This window comes from Notothenia coriiceps, unplaced genomic scaffold (genome assembly GCF_000735185.1).
Source record: "Notothenia coriiceps isolate Sejong01 unplaced genomic scaffold, NC01 NC01_scaffold00008977, whole genome shotgun sequence".
NCBI classification, from domain to species: Eukaryota; Metazoa; Chordata; class Actinopteri; order Perciformes; family Nototheniidae; genus Notothenia; species Notothenia coriiceps.
In genome coordinates, this window is record NW_011341678.1 from 66,753 (window position 1) to 82,767 (window position 16,015).

At 37.5% G+C, this 16,015-nt stretch overlaps 3 protein-coding genes across 3 annotated transcripts; 2 read left to right on the top strand and 1 right to left on the bottom strand.

The window, feature by feature from the left end:
- Nucleotides 1-325: 325 nt before the first annotated feature.
- nfam1 (NFAT activating protein with ITAM motif 1) lies at nt 326-4,502 on the top strand. Its single transcript, XM_010770588.1, has 7 exons — nt 326-439; nt 577-831; nt 1,262-1,528; nt 3,036-3,157; nt 3,510-3,626; nt 3,774-3,884; nt 3,982-4,502. Exons 2-7 carry the CDS (start codon nt 738-740, stop codon nt 4,042-4,044), a joined length of 774 nt encoding a protein of 257 aa, XP_010768890.1. The 5' UTR covers nt 326-439; nt 577-737; the 3' UTR covers nt 4,045-4,502.
- Nucleotides 4,503-4,596: 94 nt separating this feature from the next.
- f8a (coagulation factor VIII associated) lies at nt 4,597-9,116 on the top strand. The gene is made up of 12 exons (XM_010770590.1): nt 4,597-4,714; nt 5,113-5,159; nt 5,359-5,431; nt 6,012-6,171; nt 6,575-6,643; nt 6,758-6,878; nt 6,981-7,073; nt 7,283-7,347; nt 7,666-7,747; nt 7,871-7,917; nt 8,212-8,267; nt 8,373-9,116. The coding sequence occupies exons 1-12, from the start codon at nt 4,656-4,658 to the stop codon at nt 8,452-8,454; spliced, it is 954 nt and encodes a 317-aa protein (XP_010768892.1). The 5' UTR covers nt 4,597-4,655; the 3' UTR covers nt 8,455-9,116.
- On the bottom strand, nt 8,827-14,065 carry emp1 (epithelial membrane protein 1). The gene is made up of 5 exons (XM_010770589.1): nt 13,936-14,065; nt 13,095-13,185; nt 11,899-11,998; nt 11,509-11,649; nt 8,827-10,208 (listed from the first exon to the last, which is right to left on the bottom strand). Exons 2-5 carry the CDS (start codon nt 13,167-13,169, stop codon nt 10,048-10,050), a joined length of 477 nt encoding a protein of 158 aa, XP_010768891.1. The 5' UTR covers nt 13,170-13,185; nt 13,936-14,065; the 3' UTR covers nt 8,827-10,047.
- Between the last annotated feature and the right edge of the window lie 1,950 nt (nt 14,066-16,015).

Consider the following 16,015-nt stretch of genomic DNA (forward strand, 5'->3'; position numbering starts at 1 on the left):
AGTTTCCGTTAGCAGGTAATTACCGGACTATGACCGGATATAATGATGTTTAAAACTCAGTTAATGGGAGTCATTTTTATATTGCTTCAGTTTATAATCGTAACAGATTGAAAAATTCAGATTAATGTTTCAATAAATTATTCCAACAAACAACATAATTATTACATTCAAACAAACTACTTATAGTAGATAACTAAACCCTAACACACACACACACACACACACACACACACACACACACACACACACACACACACACACACACACACACACACACACACACACACACATGATAATGGTGTGGGCTCATGGCTCACTTTTATTTCCCAAACAACACTGTCTCATTGTGGTGGAAGGCCAACATTGCACTTCGCTTTTCCAGGAGCTGATGTCACAGAAGAACTGCAACAAGAAATAATCCCATTCAACACAATACAAAGCAAGTCGTAATATTATATTGTATAATGATGTGGATGTAACATTATGCTGTGAATTGATTTCAAGCTTTAATGTTAAATGTCTCTTGTATAAAACAGAGTTGTTAATGCTCTTTTAATTTGGGCTTTGTTGTGTCAGCAATGATAACAGAAAAAACTGAACAAATTGAGGAAGTGGTTTTGCCAGAAACAGGAAACCCAACGCTGCAGTTTGGACAAACTGAAACACTCAATAGTTTTTTGGAACAACCTCAACATAGAAGACTATAAACATCTCTACAAAAACCCAAAGATAAGAACATGGGAGCTCAACAAGTTTGGCATCTTTCTTTCTTGTGGACCTGGATATTTGTCTGTTCGTTCCTTTCTGAATGCACAGGAATGGGCACACCAGGTAAGCCATTCAAACTGTTCTCTGACTGAAATTGAACCTTTGTAAATTACTAACACATCTATTTTATTGTTTGCTGCCAAATAAGTTAAGATATGTGTTTCTTAAGCTTCAAATCAAGTAAAAAGTAATGATTATTCTTATTATCAATCTTATGTTTAGTTTTTATTGTTATCGTTTCATCTATAAATGTGTAATTGTTTATAAAAAAAAACAGGGTGAAGTGTTCAGATTACTTATTTTGTCCAGCCAAGACGACAAAAGACTTAGTCTCTAATGAAACAAAAGAGATAAAAACTGAAAATCATCACATTTATGAAACTCAAACCAAAGCATGTTGGTGCTTTTGTTTAATAATAGATATTTTGTTCAACCACTACCTGATTAAACTATTACATTTCCTCTTTGTACTCTATGTCATGTCTCCTGACAGAACTCAGCATGGACCGCTCAGTGTTTGTGGGAATAAAAGGCGAAGATCTCCGCATTATCTGTTGGTTGACGATGCCAGTAAACCAAAGCCGTGACTCCCTCACATGCTCCAACCCGCTCCAAAACGAGATATATGATTCTGAAATCCCTGAGAATAGCCTGGCACAGAAGATCAGCAAAGAAGTGAAGCTGGAAACCCTGAGCATTTCAGGAGAATACAGCTGCCAATATAAAACAGCCAAAGTGATTTGGTTTCTTCGTCTGAGCGGTGAGTACTAAAAGAAGAGAATGTGAATGAAAAATGTAATTTATATAGATTTTTTTATTGGAGTTAAGATTTGCGTTAATACCAGATTTCATAATGATCCTCTTCATTTTCAGTTTCAAAGCACTAAGATAGCATAGGATTCAAAATGACTATCAATTTCAAGACTGACCAGATGAAAACAGTGATTTAGATTAAATGAGCATAAATGTGTAGTGAAGAAAAGGTGATGTAGTAGTGGGACAGGAAGTGCAGTCTTTATCAGATGGATACATGCCAGTGTCAACAGATTGAGGCATAAACAGAGTTCTGCTTGGCTTTGCTAGAGAACTTTTCTTTTCACAATGTTTGCTCCAGCTAGCTTCCAACAAATGTAATATTGTTGGATTCTTTTTTTTTCCATTGAGTGGACATGCGTTTTGATGTGGATATTTAGAGCCCCTCAAAACCTTTTTTGTATATTTTACAAGAAAAACTCAATTTCATATTTTCTAAATGAACAGATTTTTTTTTGTGGGACAGAATAAATGTTTATGTTATTCCTTAAGACAGGGGTTCCCAACCTTTTTTCCCGAGAGCCCCCCCAAATGAGGAAGTTGCGCCCCCCCCCCCACACACACACACACACACACACAAGGGGTGGGGTGCAAAAGCGGTAATTAAAGTTTAAAAGTCTAAAAAATGCTACAACTACTGTCACTGGATGAATGTGAAGTATTTCGTTAAAGGAGGACGAAAGCGTAATTAAGGAGCACTATTGGAGTGACTTTGATGGGTATTAGACTCAGGATTAATTCATTTGAATTCCCGCAGTATGAAGAAATTAAAGGACGGCACAAGTGGAAACAATTCACAAAGGGATTAAACTGTTTAAAACACATGCTCAAAGTAAGCCAGATTTTGCCGATGTGTTTATGTGGATTCAAAAGTCGTAAATAATCTACAAAATGGAGGAGACCGATCTGATCGGAGCAACTGTGACAAATAATCCAACTGAAACCGGCATGGTTTGGACACTTTACGGGCAGAAGAAACATTTCTATTAAAGAAAAAATTATAAATGTCTGTCTTGTTATGCCTTTATTAGCTTCTAACACATTTTTATTCAAATTAATTAATCAATTATTGTTTATATTTTTATTTTAATGTAACAACAAGGCTTTTAGTGACAATCATGTGTTGCCTTACAATTATGTGTAAAAAAAAAGGTACATAAAAAAAAAAGTAAAAATATGATATTTGGCCTCAAATCATCTGAGGCCTGGTGCCCCCCCTGCGATCTTTGGCGCCCCACCAAGGGGGCCGCGCCCCCCAGGTTGAGAACCACTGCCTTAAGTGACCATTGACATTTGTGTTGGGACCCTTCAGGTTGGAAAGTGCTAAGCCACAAGCGGACTAGTACTGATGCTGAATTAAAGTTTTCAGTTTACATACAAAAAAGCCCAAATCAGCCAATTAATGAAACATTGCTTCACATACTGACATCAAATGTTAAATGGTGTTTTTCCAGATGAGGGCTACAGGCAGCAGGTCTATATGGATAACCCAGGGATCATCGTGGTCGCCGTCTTCACGGGTGTGCTGCTGGTTTTCAGTGTGGTCGGCTCAGTGTATGTCTTCAGAGGACATGGGGTAAGAAACAACGTGTAGCAATGTGAGAATATTGCTGTGTGTGACAGGCAGTTTTGTCGTTTAGTTTTTAAAGCTCCAGATGAAGTTGAGTCCTTTATAAAAACCTCATTGTTACCTCATCCTGTGACTGGTATTTTCATAGCTCAAGTCCAAAGGCAGGTCTGTCCTATAAAACCAGATTATTTTGTGCAAATTATTATATTCAAGCATTGAATTTACTCCATTCACATAACACAAACCTAAAGAGGTAACTGCCATAACAAAAACTGAATCATGTGCTTTAGTCTAATTTGCATGTAATCCAGTTTTGATATTCATTTTTCTCTTGATGCATAAAATTACCTTTTTGTAGAAAGAACGTGGCGACAGCGGCAGAAAACGAAAGCAGAACAGAGAAGAAATGCAGCAGAGAGAGGTGGAGGAAGACAACATGGATGCAATAACAGCTCCTTCTACGTCTTTCTATGCAGTAAGAACGTTGTTTCTCAAGAGAATAGAGACAGACGCTTTTCATTTGAATTCAACTATAACACAATACTTTTCTGTCGACCATCTTCACTGCATTCATGTTAATTTTTTCTAATTTTTTGACAATGTATTACAAAACTTCTTTCAGAGTCTAGAGACTCGACCCAGGTCCATTTATGATGTGCTGGACCACTCAGCTGCTAAGAAAGAGCCAAACCAAAGAAAAGCTAAACCCAAGAAAAAGGAACCGCAAGAAAAGGTCAGTGTGGACTGCAGGTGCTTCGCCACTTTTGCTGTTATAAAAGATAACCAAGCTTTTGTTGTAGTTGATCACATGTCTTGTACTTTCTCCACAGATGCCACAAACCCCACAAGACCAGAATGAAGGCACATTTGAGTGTGTCTATGAGAATTTTTGAATCATAAATGTGAATTGTTGCTTTGTGTTTGACCATCAGGGCCAGAGTGAGTGCAAATGTTTGAAATTAAATTATCATGTTATAATATGTTTCTCTTTCAAATGCACTGGAGCACAATTAAAAAAATAGCATAAATGTCTCACTGCAGAAATGTACTACAGACGTGTACTACAGAGTCTGATTCTTGCAATGTATCTTCTTATTTAAATGTGTTGTGGCTGAATGAGGAGTAATCTACAAGCTACGTGTTTTCAGAAGTCTAATTTATGAATGTATTTTCAAGATTAATGACTCAAATCATTTTGGGTTTATAATGATTATATACTGTTCATAAGGATAAGTATATTAGGTAGAGTTAAGTTATTTCTTTTTAATCCATGCAATTTCTTTTTAAACATGCTTTGTATGTATTTTATTCCAAGTAGTGTATTGTATTTTATCTGTAAACTGAGGCTGGAATAAAGTTTTCTGATTAAAATTGTGGCATTTCATTCTTTGATATGGGCTATGCGGACCAATCACATTGTTAGGTGTCGATTCTACGAGCCAGTGGCAACGCTCCATTCAGCTGCACTTCCTGGTTCGGTTTGTTGTGTTTTTCTGGGTTAATCATGGCTGCAGAGGGCGATTTTCTGGCGAGATACCGTGCTGTGTCAAATAAACTAAAGAAGTAAGGCTTTGAGTTTCATCATTTCATATGGATAGATGACAGAATATTAGGAATAGCCTAACGTTACGAGACAATAATGCTGCAGATTAAACAGCTCGCGCTTAAAAGCTATGTTAGGCTAACGTCACATGACGCTATTTAACATACCTTTGTGTGCATGATTGTAGTTTTAATGCAGATATCATGTCAATATGTGTTAAGTGCTTAGTTCATGAATAATAGTAACTGATGAATTATGGCGTTATTCGACAGCTAATAGTTACATCCGTGCTAGCTAACCCTACTATCATCATTCATTCAAATGTTAAGCACCTCAAATATTAGATTAAGTCTATTTGGTAGAGCTTGCTTAGTGTAATATTTTAGAAAATTGAAAGGCTGTTGTTTCCTTGTCGCAGACGTTTTCTCCGGAAACCCAATGTAGCGGAGGCGAGTGAGCAGTTTGGTAAGTGACAGTATCTCTGAACAACCCCACGCTACCTTTACGCTGTGTGTCAACCTATGGTGTCAACATTACAGTATGCGTTCATTACGCACGACGTGACACCAACACCGGCCTTCTCCTTATTCTCCTTCATATCATCTATAATATATATCATCAGTTTCTTCTCAATTTGCATTTCCCTGTTTTCACTTGTGTTCAGGTCAGTTAGCAAAGGAGCTGAAGCAGCAGGACTGCCTTCAGTATGCGGCTTTCTGTAACCTGGCCATGGCTCGGTGAGTGGACAAGTGTAAACTCATAAATGTTGCACCATATTGACCTAAACCAGGTCAGTGTTAACAGAATAAAAGATACATTCTAAAGCCCAACGTATGTGTTCATTGTGTATTGCAGATGATTTTAGTGTTGTCCACCCAGTTGTTATTGAGAGAAAAGTTTATGGTACAGCATACATAATGTTACATAATGGCCTGGTTCCTACTTTACATTAGCAACAGTTTGGCCATTTTCTGCATGGGACCTCTTTCACAAAGCAAGGCCCATAAAGCATGGGTTTTCCCAGTTTGGTGTTGAATAGGTCTACTCCCCTAAACACACTCTGACATCAACAACATCCAACATCTTTGAGACACTGTTGACTCTAATCTAGATCGCATCACCCAACAGTGGCTTACATTATCTTTCCTGTGGCAGCAAGGGATCAAATCCCTCAAGCCAAGCTCCATATTTTGTGTAAAGCTGGCCCAGAAGAGTAGACTTCTAAATGTGCATGGCTTTGGTATAGAATGTTCAACAGTCACATATGGGTGTCATGTTCATCTGTTGTTGTTACCCATCCTGAACTTCTCACTGCAGGTGTGAGCAGACTCTCTTTAACGCTCCTGGAGAGGCGCTGGCCCTCACCGACGCTGCCCGCCTGTTCCTCACGTCTGAGAAGGAGAACCGGGCGCTGCAGGCCCCGGGCTTCGACGAGCATCTCCAGGCTGCTCTCAACTGCTACAGTTTTGCCATCAAGGTGATTCCTATTTTTGTAATGATTGAAGTAAGGCTGCCTTGGTATCATTTTGTCACAACACATTTATTATTGCAATAATTCACGATAACAAAATTGCAATATCTGTAGAAAGTTTTGGATTCCAGCTTTGTTTATTTAGCATTTTGTTTACAAAATATTTACACTCAAAAAACAACAAGAGGGAGGTGGGGAGAGAATCTTTGAACAGTAGTAATTCAATTCGTTTTACATTTGATGTGGATAATGTGGTATTCATAGAGTACAGTTGTATATACTGTATTCAATTCTCGTGGACTACATATCCATGGTTTGCAGAATAAATTACAAAGTACATTCCTGTATTGTTTCCACATTTCTATACATAGAGACTGTAAGATAATGCTGACGTATGAATGGGTTACAGGTGCACATTGAGATGAACCAGCCTGTGATGGCAGCCAGCCTGAGTCTAGAACTGGGCAACGCACTGAAGGTAAAACTTTGGATCAGAGATGTAAAAACGATCAATTATCTTTGCTTTGATTGTAACTGTATATACTGTTGTTAAACTGACCTGTTAACCTCTCCCCCTCTGTGGTTTCAACAGGAGATGAACAGACCCGGGGAGGCTATCGTTCATTACCAGAGGGCTGCAGAGCTGCAGACACAGACGCCCATTGAAGCGCTGCTGTCAATGGGAGAAATGGCTACGTGTAAAATACTAACACGTGAGTTCAGTTTGTCTTCTGATATGTAGTTGATGTGTGTTTTATGTGAGATTTTTCTTGATTTTCTGCTGTTTGAGCCTTCATGTCTCTTGTGTTTTGCAGGTGACTACGACGGTGCTCTGTCAGTGTTCACAGAGATGCAGCTGACGTGCCAGGAGAGAGGACTGCAGCTTCCAGGCATCAGCACCCCCGTTGGTGAGGCTCTGAATTTATATACAAAATAATAATCTTAGGCTCTACCTGCATAAAATAATCGTAAATAAATGGGTTGCCAATGACACAGGTTAAATGTAGGCTTCAATGTCATCAGAACAAATGTAGCGCTAAGAACGTTTTAATTAAGCTGGATCTGATAAGAAAATGAATACATTTCTCTTCTGTATCTTAATTTTCCTTGAAAAAAGGTGCTTTTTTGGACATTGTGGCAAAATGTGAGGTCTCCAGAGTACTGCTGCTGATGTTGCTTGAGGTAAGCTTGTTGATTTTTTTTATATTTCAATAATTATATTATAATTTGTAACACCTGCAAGCCTAAAATTAGTGGAGAAGGAAACATCTTAACATCAAGGTTTTCAGGAGAACTTGTTTGTCTAACTTTCTATGTTTTATTATAAATACAGTACAAACACATTAACATTTTCCAAACATGTACATGTTGGGTATAAAAATGTTTGTCGATTATAGTGCTAACGGCAAATCTGAATTTTAGAAAATTGCTATTTGTTGCATTTGTATTTACTGGTGCAGAAACACTTTAACGGTCCAACATTGCTGTCTTCCTGTTCAGCCTCCGCCTCAGAAGCTGTTACCAGAACATGCCCAGACCCTGGAGAGGTACGCGTGGGAGTCCTTCGACCCTCACAGCCAAGGTGAATGCAGCGCACTATTCATTCAAGATATTAGAGCAACAGGGTGTGATTTCTAACCATTGTCTTTTATTGAGTGCCATGTATTTGAAGTGGTGTAAACGTGGCTCTTTTCCTCTCCTCCAGTGACCTTCCTGCCTGAGAATGTTTTCCTGCTCCTGCAGTCTGTGGTGGTGAGTTTCATCATTCACATTCTTGGGACGGTTCACAGGATTTCCTGATCCTTCCTGCCTCATACAGGAAAATCAGTCACGACAGAGAGGATTGTGCTCAAGTTTGCCTTCCTCTGACAATGAAATTATCATTTTCCAAGGTTCCTATTGATGTTTATTCACAACAGACTCTATGCACAGTATTGAAAAATATTAAAAATTTGTTTTGACAAAATCCTGGGAATTTTCAAGGTCATCTGATTTTGCAGTTATGGTTTTATTTGTGCAGTGCATAACAGTGAATCTGTTTTGCAGATGGCGTGTCAGGAGAAAGACACAGAGTCCCTCAAGTCTCTTCAGACTGAGCTATGGTGAGCATTCAGAAAAGTTCCATCATGTGACGGGGGATTGAGCAACGTTTTTATTGCTTCTCAATCTTAATTTTCCATATTCATTATGTGTTTTCTTCTCCTCAGGCCCTTTCTGAGTGCTGAGCAGAACCATCTTCTCCATCTGGTGGTTCAGGAGCGCATCACGCCGTCTGGCCAAGGCATTTAGTGCAGTCAAGGTTTTACTCACTTCCTCTGGGAGCGATACTTTATATAACGGAACATTCCTGTTTCTGACTGGGTCTGTTGTAAGACCTGAGGAAGATTTGCTTACAAAACCTCAATGTTGTAACTTGCAGAAATGATTGCGATGCGAAACTTTTGACCTTATTAAGGAGTCTGTGAAAATCAAATAGCATTTTCAAGAAGTGTTTTTTATTTAGGATGCTAATTTCAGTTAGTTTAAATTAATTTTAATATAATATTGTGTCTTGTGTGTTATGGCTACTGAATTGATCCATATTTATTATGTAACAGTGACTTTGTTGCATTAATAGCAGTTAAAATGAAACATGAAGGCTTTGTGTTATGATTTGTTTTATTAATAAATGATATGGCTTAAATTCCAATGTAATTACAAACACACAAACCTATTGCATAGTTTTGAATTATGGTGAAATGAAACACCATTGTCCTCCATCCCTTGTTGACTTGTACAAATTGCATGTACCTTTCTTATGATAGCAGCCAACCACAGACACGAAATCAACCAAAAACACTCAATACAAAATGTTACAAAAATATAATGGTTACAATGTACATAAAACAAAAAGATACACTATACTTCATCAGTTGTAAAATAAGGATACATGATTAAACTTGTACTGTGTATTAAGGCTCGTCTTTCCTGATTGTTAGACAGGAATCCTGTAGCTTCTCCCACCTGCCATACCTTCACAGATACAGGATCTTTTCAGTCTCTGGATGATAAGTACTTTCTACTGCTAAATCTTAAAAGGTCCTTTGCTTTCTTTAACAAATAGTGTGTGCTCTGCTAAGCTATTCTCTTCCTCTCTTGCAGAGAGTTGGATGAAAATATTTGACACCTGTCTTATTACTGTATGTTAGCAAAAGTGTGCAAATGGAAACTAGTCAAACGGTAACCAAATCCACAAATCAGCACCTCTAACGCTGTCTAGCTTCTTGTTTTTTTGATGAGCGCTTTACCAAACGAACAGTCAAGTTGATATCAGTCCTAAAACCAACAATTGTACATTTCACACTTGGTAGTTGGCTAACTGTTTCCAATCTTTATCTTAGTCAGAATGGCATCCATCCTCTCTGCATAAAGACCATCTTTCTCCAGAGTTCAAACTACTCTTTTACATTACTAACATGGACAGTTCTCCAAATGTGTATGTAACTACTTTATAAAAGAACATTGATTTATGAATTATGTTATGGTTACACTGTTATGAAATAAGCACTTTTAAAGGTTGCACCATCCCTTGTGTCGCACTGCTCTACTCAGTGAAATATTGCCCTTTCATCAAATAGAAATCTGTGAAGTAATATCGTCAAGTTCAGCCCTTCATGTAATGCAAGCATGACTTCTATTTCCATTAAAAAAAAAATCTAAACAAATGGCTCTTGTAAGCAATTGGACATAAACCCCCCCTTCCCTCCTATTTTCTTAGCTGCAGATGTAGATCAAAGATCTTACGTTTTTTCCTCCAATTTTTTTAAATAAATCATTTTCTTTCATTTCCCAAACTCAAACTGAGAACAGGATCTCTGGCCTGCCCTCCTTCCTTTCATCCTCTTACTCGCTCTTCTTCCGCAGGATGAGGTAGGTGATGGCTAAGATAAAAGTGAGGACAAAAGAGATCCAGGCCAGGACGTATGAGTGTCCGAACCCCCCCTCCGTCTCGTTGGGGTGAAGCTCGGCCGTGTAGATTGAGGCTGCTATCATTATACACAGGCCTGCAGGAGAGAAGGAGAGTATTGTCAAACACCCGACAGGCTATTAAGAAGTCATTATTTTTCCCATTATGAGATAACACTCATGAAGAAGGACAGTTTCAGTGCAATTACAACTAAATGAGAAACATGGCAGTTTCACTTTTCTAATTTCCCAAAGATAGTCATTAAAAACATTTTCAAAGTCCATTACTTTTACACTTCAAGTATTTTTATGTACTAGCAGCAGTGTCAAATATAATCCATCATTAACCCTTTTTACTTTATTATACTGTGACATACAGATTAGTGTAGTTCAAAGCTCTTTTAACCATGCATATGTTGAATTCTACAGAAAACAGTCACAGCATGAAATCTTAATGTGATATCCATAATTCAGTGGTATGAATGTGATTTTTTTCTCACCATTCAGTTTGAAATACTTTAATGTTGCCGACAATCAGTAAGGAGGAAAGCCTTTCTTGTCCCAGTCCTTACAATATATATATTTTTTCTTTTGTGAGATATCAATAAATAATTTGTTAGATGCAGACATTATCAACTACTTTTATAAAAAATATATATTTACAGATTTTTGAACTTTCACTTGTTGTGCAAATCTCTGCATCTCAAAATAAATTATTTTGGTTTCTGGCACCTTCAAATTTCCTGAAAGTACCATCTCAGTTTTATATTTAAGATCGGAAGGCTGAAGTTTGAGAAAATAATCAAGACATGATGACAATACAATCTCAACCGCACCGACTTTCAATCAAATTTCTGGCTACAACCAACCATTCTTTTCTTTATTGATTAGACTGCTGATTATTTTCCAAATCTATATTTTGGACAATAAAATGTGAAAAATGCTAATCAAGGTTTCTCAAAATCTAAGGTTATGTGTTTAAATGTTTGGTTTTGTGAGTCTGAAACCCAAAGATTTTAAGTAAAATCGCATTTTATGCCATATTTGAAGGATAAATTACTTAAACGATTAATTGTTGCAGCTATGCCACTAAGGCCTGAGATTCTACGGATAACAAGTCAATGTTCTGTATGTGGATCTGTATCTGCATCCATGTCTGTTTTACCACTATACATGCTGATATTCTTAATGTCCTTGAAGAGAAAGTTAATGAATTTCAATATGTTGTACGGTCAGTCATTTCCTATTAAATTAAGTTATTGATATTGTCAGAGAAATACATGTCTAAAAAGTCAAGCATTTGGCAAACATCCTCCATAGAAATAAACAAATCTCAGCTAAAAGCAAATAAAAAAAAAATTCAGCTGCAGTTTAGACTTTTGACTCGGGGTTACTTACAGGAGATTAGCTGTAAAATGCCAGAGAAGGTAAACCTCTGGCCTTTGGGCAGGGTGAATAGCTGAGCTACGAACACAAACAAGGCCAGGATGGCAAAGATACAGGCCAGCACTGTGGTGGCCTGCACCGCCTGGAGATACTCTGCAACAACGGGAGGACAAAACACAGTCAGTGAAGGACTCACAACAAGACAGAGGCTAGCACAGTGTAAATGTAGCATCATTCAGCACTATAACTGGTCTGCTCATTAACATTCATATAATAGTTAAAGAAAACATATTTACATACTGTAGATGTAGAAGATACACATTTTCTAATCAGCATTCTTTCTGTTTCTACAGCTTGAAACATTGAATCTCCTTTCAGATCAAGTCAACATATGAACTTTACCCTCTGGATAGTCTTTCAGGTTGGTGTAATGCCATGCGGAGTTTGCCAACTCCCACCTGCCCCACAAGTCAGCCGACACTGTGTTTGTGACCCACCAGGCCTGAAGACACAGGAAGGTAAGAATGAATACATAACATAATATGAAGACACATACACTGGTTGCACCACGTATGTAAAGAAATACTTTGTTTGAGCATTTTGTCATTTCATTATTTTCCTGTTCAGTGACCCCTCCCGCTCTTATTGAGTTGGCTGGTGAAAGTCTGTCTATGTTTTGCAACACTGTGTGTGGCAAAATACCAAAAACATATTTTGACATTTGACTTCTGGGTATTTCCAAGTGGTTTAATGACACACGTGCAGCCCTTTGCCTCCATAAATGTATATACTGTATAATGTTGGGAGTTTGAAAAATTGTGCAAGAGCCAGTGGTGGAAGAAGTATTAAAGCCCTTTACTCAAGCGCTAATGTGAAACTGTACAAATAATTTACTAAAAACTAAAATTCCTACTTTTAAAATCTTACTCAAGTAAAAGTAAGTATAAAAACTAAAGACTCAATGAGAAGTACAATTTCCTTTTTCCGTCTTTTGATTAATATCACTGCTGCATTAATGTTGTATTTTATGGCTGTAGAAGTTTGTAGTTCTGCTCATTTAAACTCATTTATACCCTCTTGGTCGGTTTCAATTACAGCAACACTTCATATTCTACAAGATCTTCATATATTTGTAACCCTGTAAGATTGTATCACTTACAACAGAGCAATTGCAGCTGATGCAAAGGTTTTTTAAGAATTTAATTTGATAAAAACAATTTTTTTAGGAGAAATTGGGAGAATCCTTCTGTTTATAAAAAACACTCAAAAGCAACACCTCTGATACGTGGTTTTCACTGGACAGGAATGGGAGGAATAACGTAATGTAGTGGAGATATCAAACTACAATACTTTCCTCTTAAATGTAGTTAAATCGAGGTATAAAGTAGCATAAAATACAAAGGATATTTAAAATACAATTACCTTGAAATGTATTTAATTGCAGAAGGCCTACTTGGGTAAATGTACTCAGTTACATTCCAGCACTGGAAAGAGCCATTTGGTGGGAATTTATTAGTCCATTATCAGCCTCCTGTTCTTCCTCTGAGCACTGTGAGTGTGTTAAATGAGAAAACAAAAGATAAAACTAATCCACTTACATTATCAATGGCGGCCACCAGCAGCAGGATGATAGTGGTAATGTGCAGAAGAACGATTCCTGCTAGCATCAACATCGTGGCCTTCTGAAAACTGATAACATCGGAAAAAAGGAAGGATGCACATCATTATGTATTTTCCAAGCACAGACTTATATAAGAAAGGCTTGTGAGGAAGCAACCATTCACAGCTGTCACATTAAAACTGTAACGTCACAAAACGAAAAAAAACGGACAGAGAGAGACGCTGCATGCAAGCCCAAACTCGCCCCAGGACACATTTTTGAAAAACGCACATCTGCTGCCACACACTTTACAACCACTAGTTTCACATATTTTATGTATTTCTTGAAAAACAGCGCATGTATGTTGCCTGTCATTTTTAACCCCCAAAAGAAACACTTATCCGTTTGTTTAACGACTTTCTTAACTGCTTTAGTCTGTTTCCGTCGATAAGAAAGGCGCATTTGTTTAGACTGAGGGCATTCCCAAATAGGTGCCACACACACACACACGCACACGCACACACAGGTCCAAGTCAACAACTTTGAAAAGAGCGCGAGAATACGACGACAGAAAACCAAAAATAAACACACCTCTAACTTTTACACACTTTATAAACACTTTTGACTGATACGTTGCATTCATCTACAGAGTTGAAGTTGCTTGTTCTTTACAAAACTTTTTTGAGCTCAGTCACATCCGCACCATTCTTCAAAGAAAATCTATAGTTAACTTTTCTACACAGCGACTAAAACACACACACCATACGTAAGACCGTTCTACAGCGTCTTGTACACAAACAATAACTTAACAAAGTAAAAAACAATGCTGTGAACGTTACCTGTAAGTACTTTAACGCGCTGGGAGTTTTTGGGAAATGTGAAACAGTGTAGACCCACCCAGTTTTGAATTCACAGTACACACATCACCCTGTTTTCACTCTCCATTCCCTCTCTTTCCTCGGACCAAGCCCCACCCAGAACGTTTCTTTTTTTCTCCCCTCGATGAAATGTCCAGACGAACCAAAAACCTTCAGGTTGTGCCCCACCCCTTCATCTCCACTTCATTTCCAAACGGTGCGTAAAGAGGATCAGAGTCTTCTAATCATTCATTGTCACATTGATTTGTATCACCTCTTTTTCTCCTTCAATTACCTTCCTTACAGACTGCTTCAAGCTAAATTATTTTTCGGGAGATTTCTTACCTGAGTGTCACATCTTTGTTACATTCTGGCCACAATTACGATCATCATTCCAAACACTTTCTGCTTAAATCATGTGCAATATTAATAATAATGTGCAATAATAACTTGCAAATGATCAGCCACTATGTTTTGCACTATATAGGTGACTGCTCATCACTGTACAGTTTTTTACAATCATCATTTGACCATCTATGTTTCTTATTTGATATTTGTACGGCACTGTTAGTGTACAGTTTGAGTTTTACAATTGTTACTTTTATTATTATTGTGTCTTTGTTACTCTGGCACAACACTCTTATCTCTCTTATCTTAATAGCTGTCCTGTGTTTTTTATGAATATGAAATATGATTTAGGGCACACAATAGTGTGTCTTTACCTGTGTTTTCACACATTGCCCGTTCATTAAGCTCAGAAAATGATTTCTTAACATGGGGCATTGGGAAGTGATTCAAACAGCAGCACCCATTTATTCACAACATTGAGATGAAATAGAGGTGACTAACCGGTGTCCTACTTTACTGGCAGCTAGCACCTCAACCATCACCTGGCCAGCCTACAGGACATCAGTTTTAAAAAAGCTCCATTAATACTGCCCGGAACTTGACGGAATTCAATATTAACAGACTCTAGAGATCATTTTGGAAAAGTACTGCTCTGCAATGAAGAAAAATTATATTTTAGTCTGGACAGAGCGGGAGGAAAACAGAGGCAGAGATATGCTTCTGTGGAGCATGTTTAGTGAGTGCAGAGAGAAGACAGTGTTAATGTATGCACCGCTATACACCACAACAAAACCCTTGTATGTCAAATCCTACTTGGCAAAAAAACAGATTCTCAGCATGAAATAAACCTACTTTATTTTCCAGCTCATATTTGCAGATTAAGATGATATTCCCAAAGTTTTAATAAGACATCCAAAACATACTGTACAACGACCTAAAAATATATTTTAACAGAAAACTAAAAAATATCAATTACTTTGAGTCAAACAAAGTGGTGAATCACATGTAAATATACAGTTAAACCTTGTTTTATACATTTGTCATAAAATGTCTAATCTTTCCCCACACTGGTGTTATTTCCTACATGTACACGTATAAACCAAAGTAAATCAACTCATTCATTGTGCCCTTACATGAGCTCTTAATAATCACATTCTGAAACACTTTTGGTGGAAAGATCTATATATATATATATATATGTGCTGACATTCAAATCCTTGGTGTTTCCAAGCGTTCTTTTTTTTTACAAGGGCAGTGGGTTGAGCTTTCATTGCATTGGAAATGTCATCCATATAATACCCGTAGGAAGCTTTTTCTGACATTTATAAACTCACAAGTTGACTATACGACATTTAGTTTTTCCTCTGGACATCGGACTTGAGAACACAAAAGGGTGGCATGAATACAAATACTCATTTACATTATCAAGGGTGGCCAGCAGAAACAGAAAAAGGTGATTTCACTCTTCTGATAAAGACTAACTGTCATATTTTAAATAGATACTGTCAGGTTGTTATTATTATTGGCTGCAGTCAAATAACACTATGTTATCAGGGGATTACTTTGCAGCAGTGCACATAAAGCCTTTTATCATCAGTCTCAGATGAAAGAAAGCTTGTGCAGTTATGGGTTTTCTAACTTCTACAAAGAAGCAGTACATACAAAACAGTAAAAAGAACATTTCAAGGTATTATATTTCTCCTAATAGGCCTGT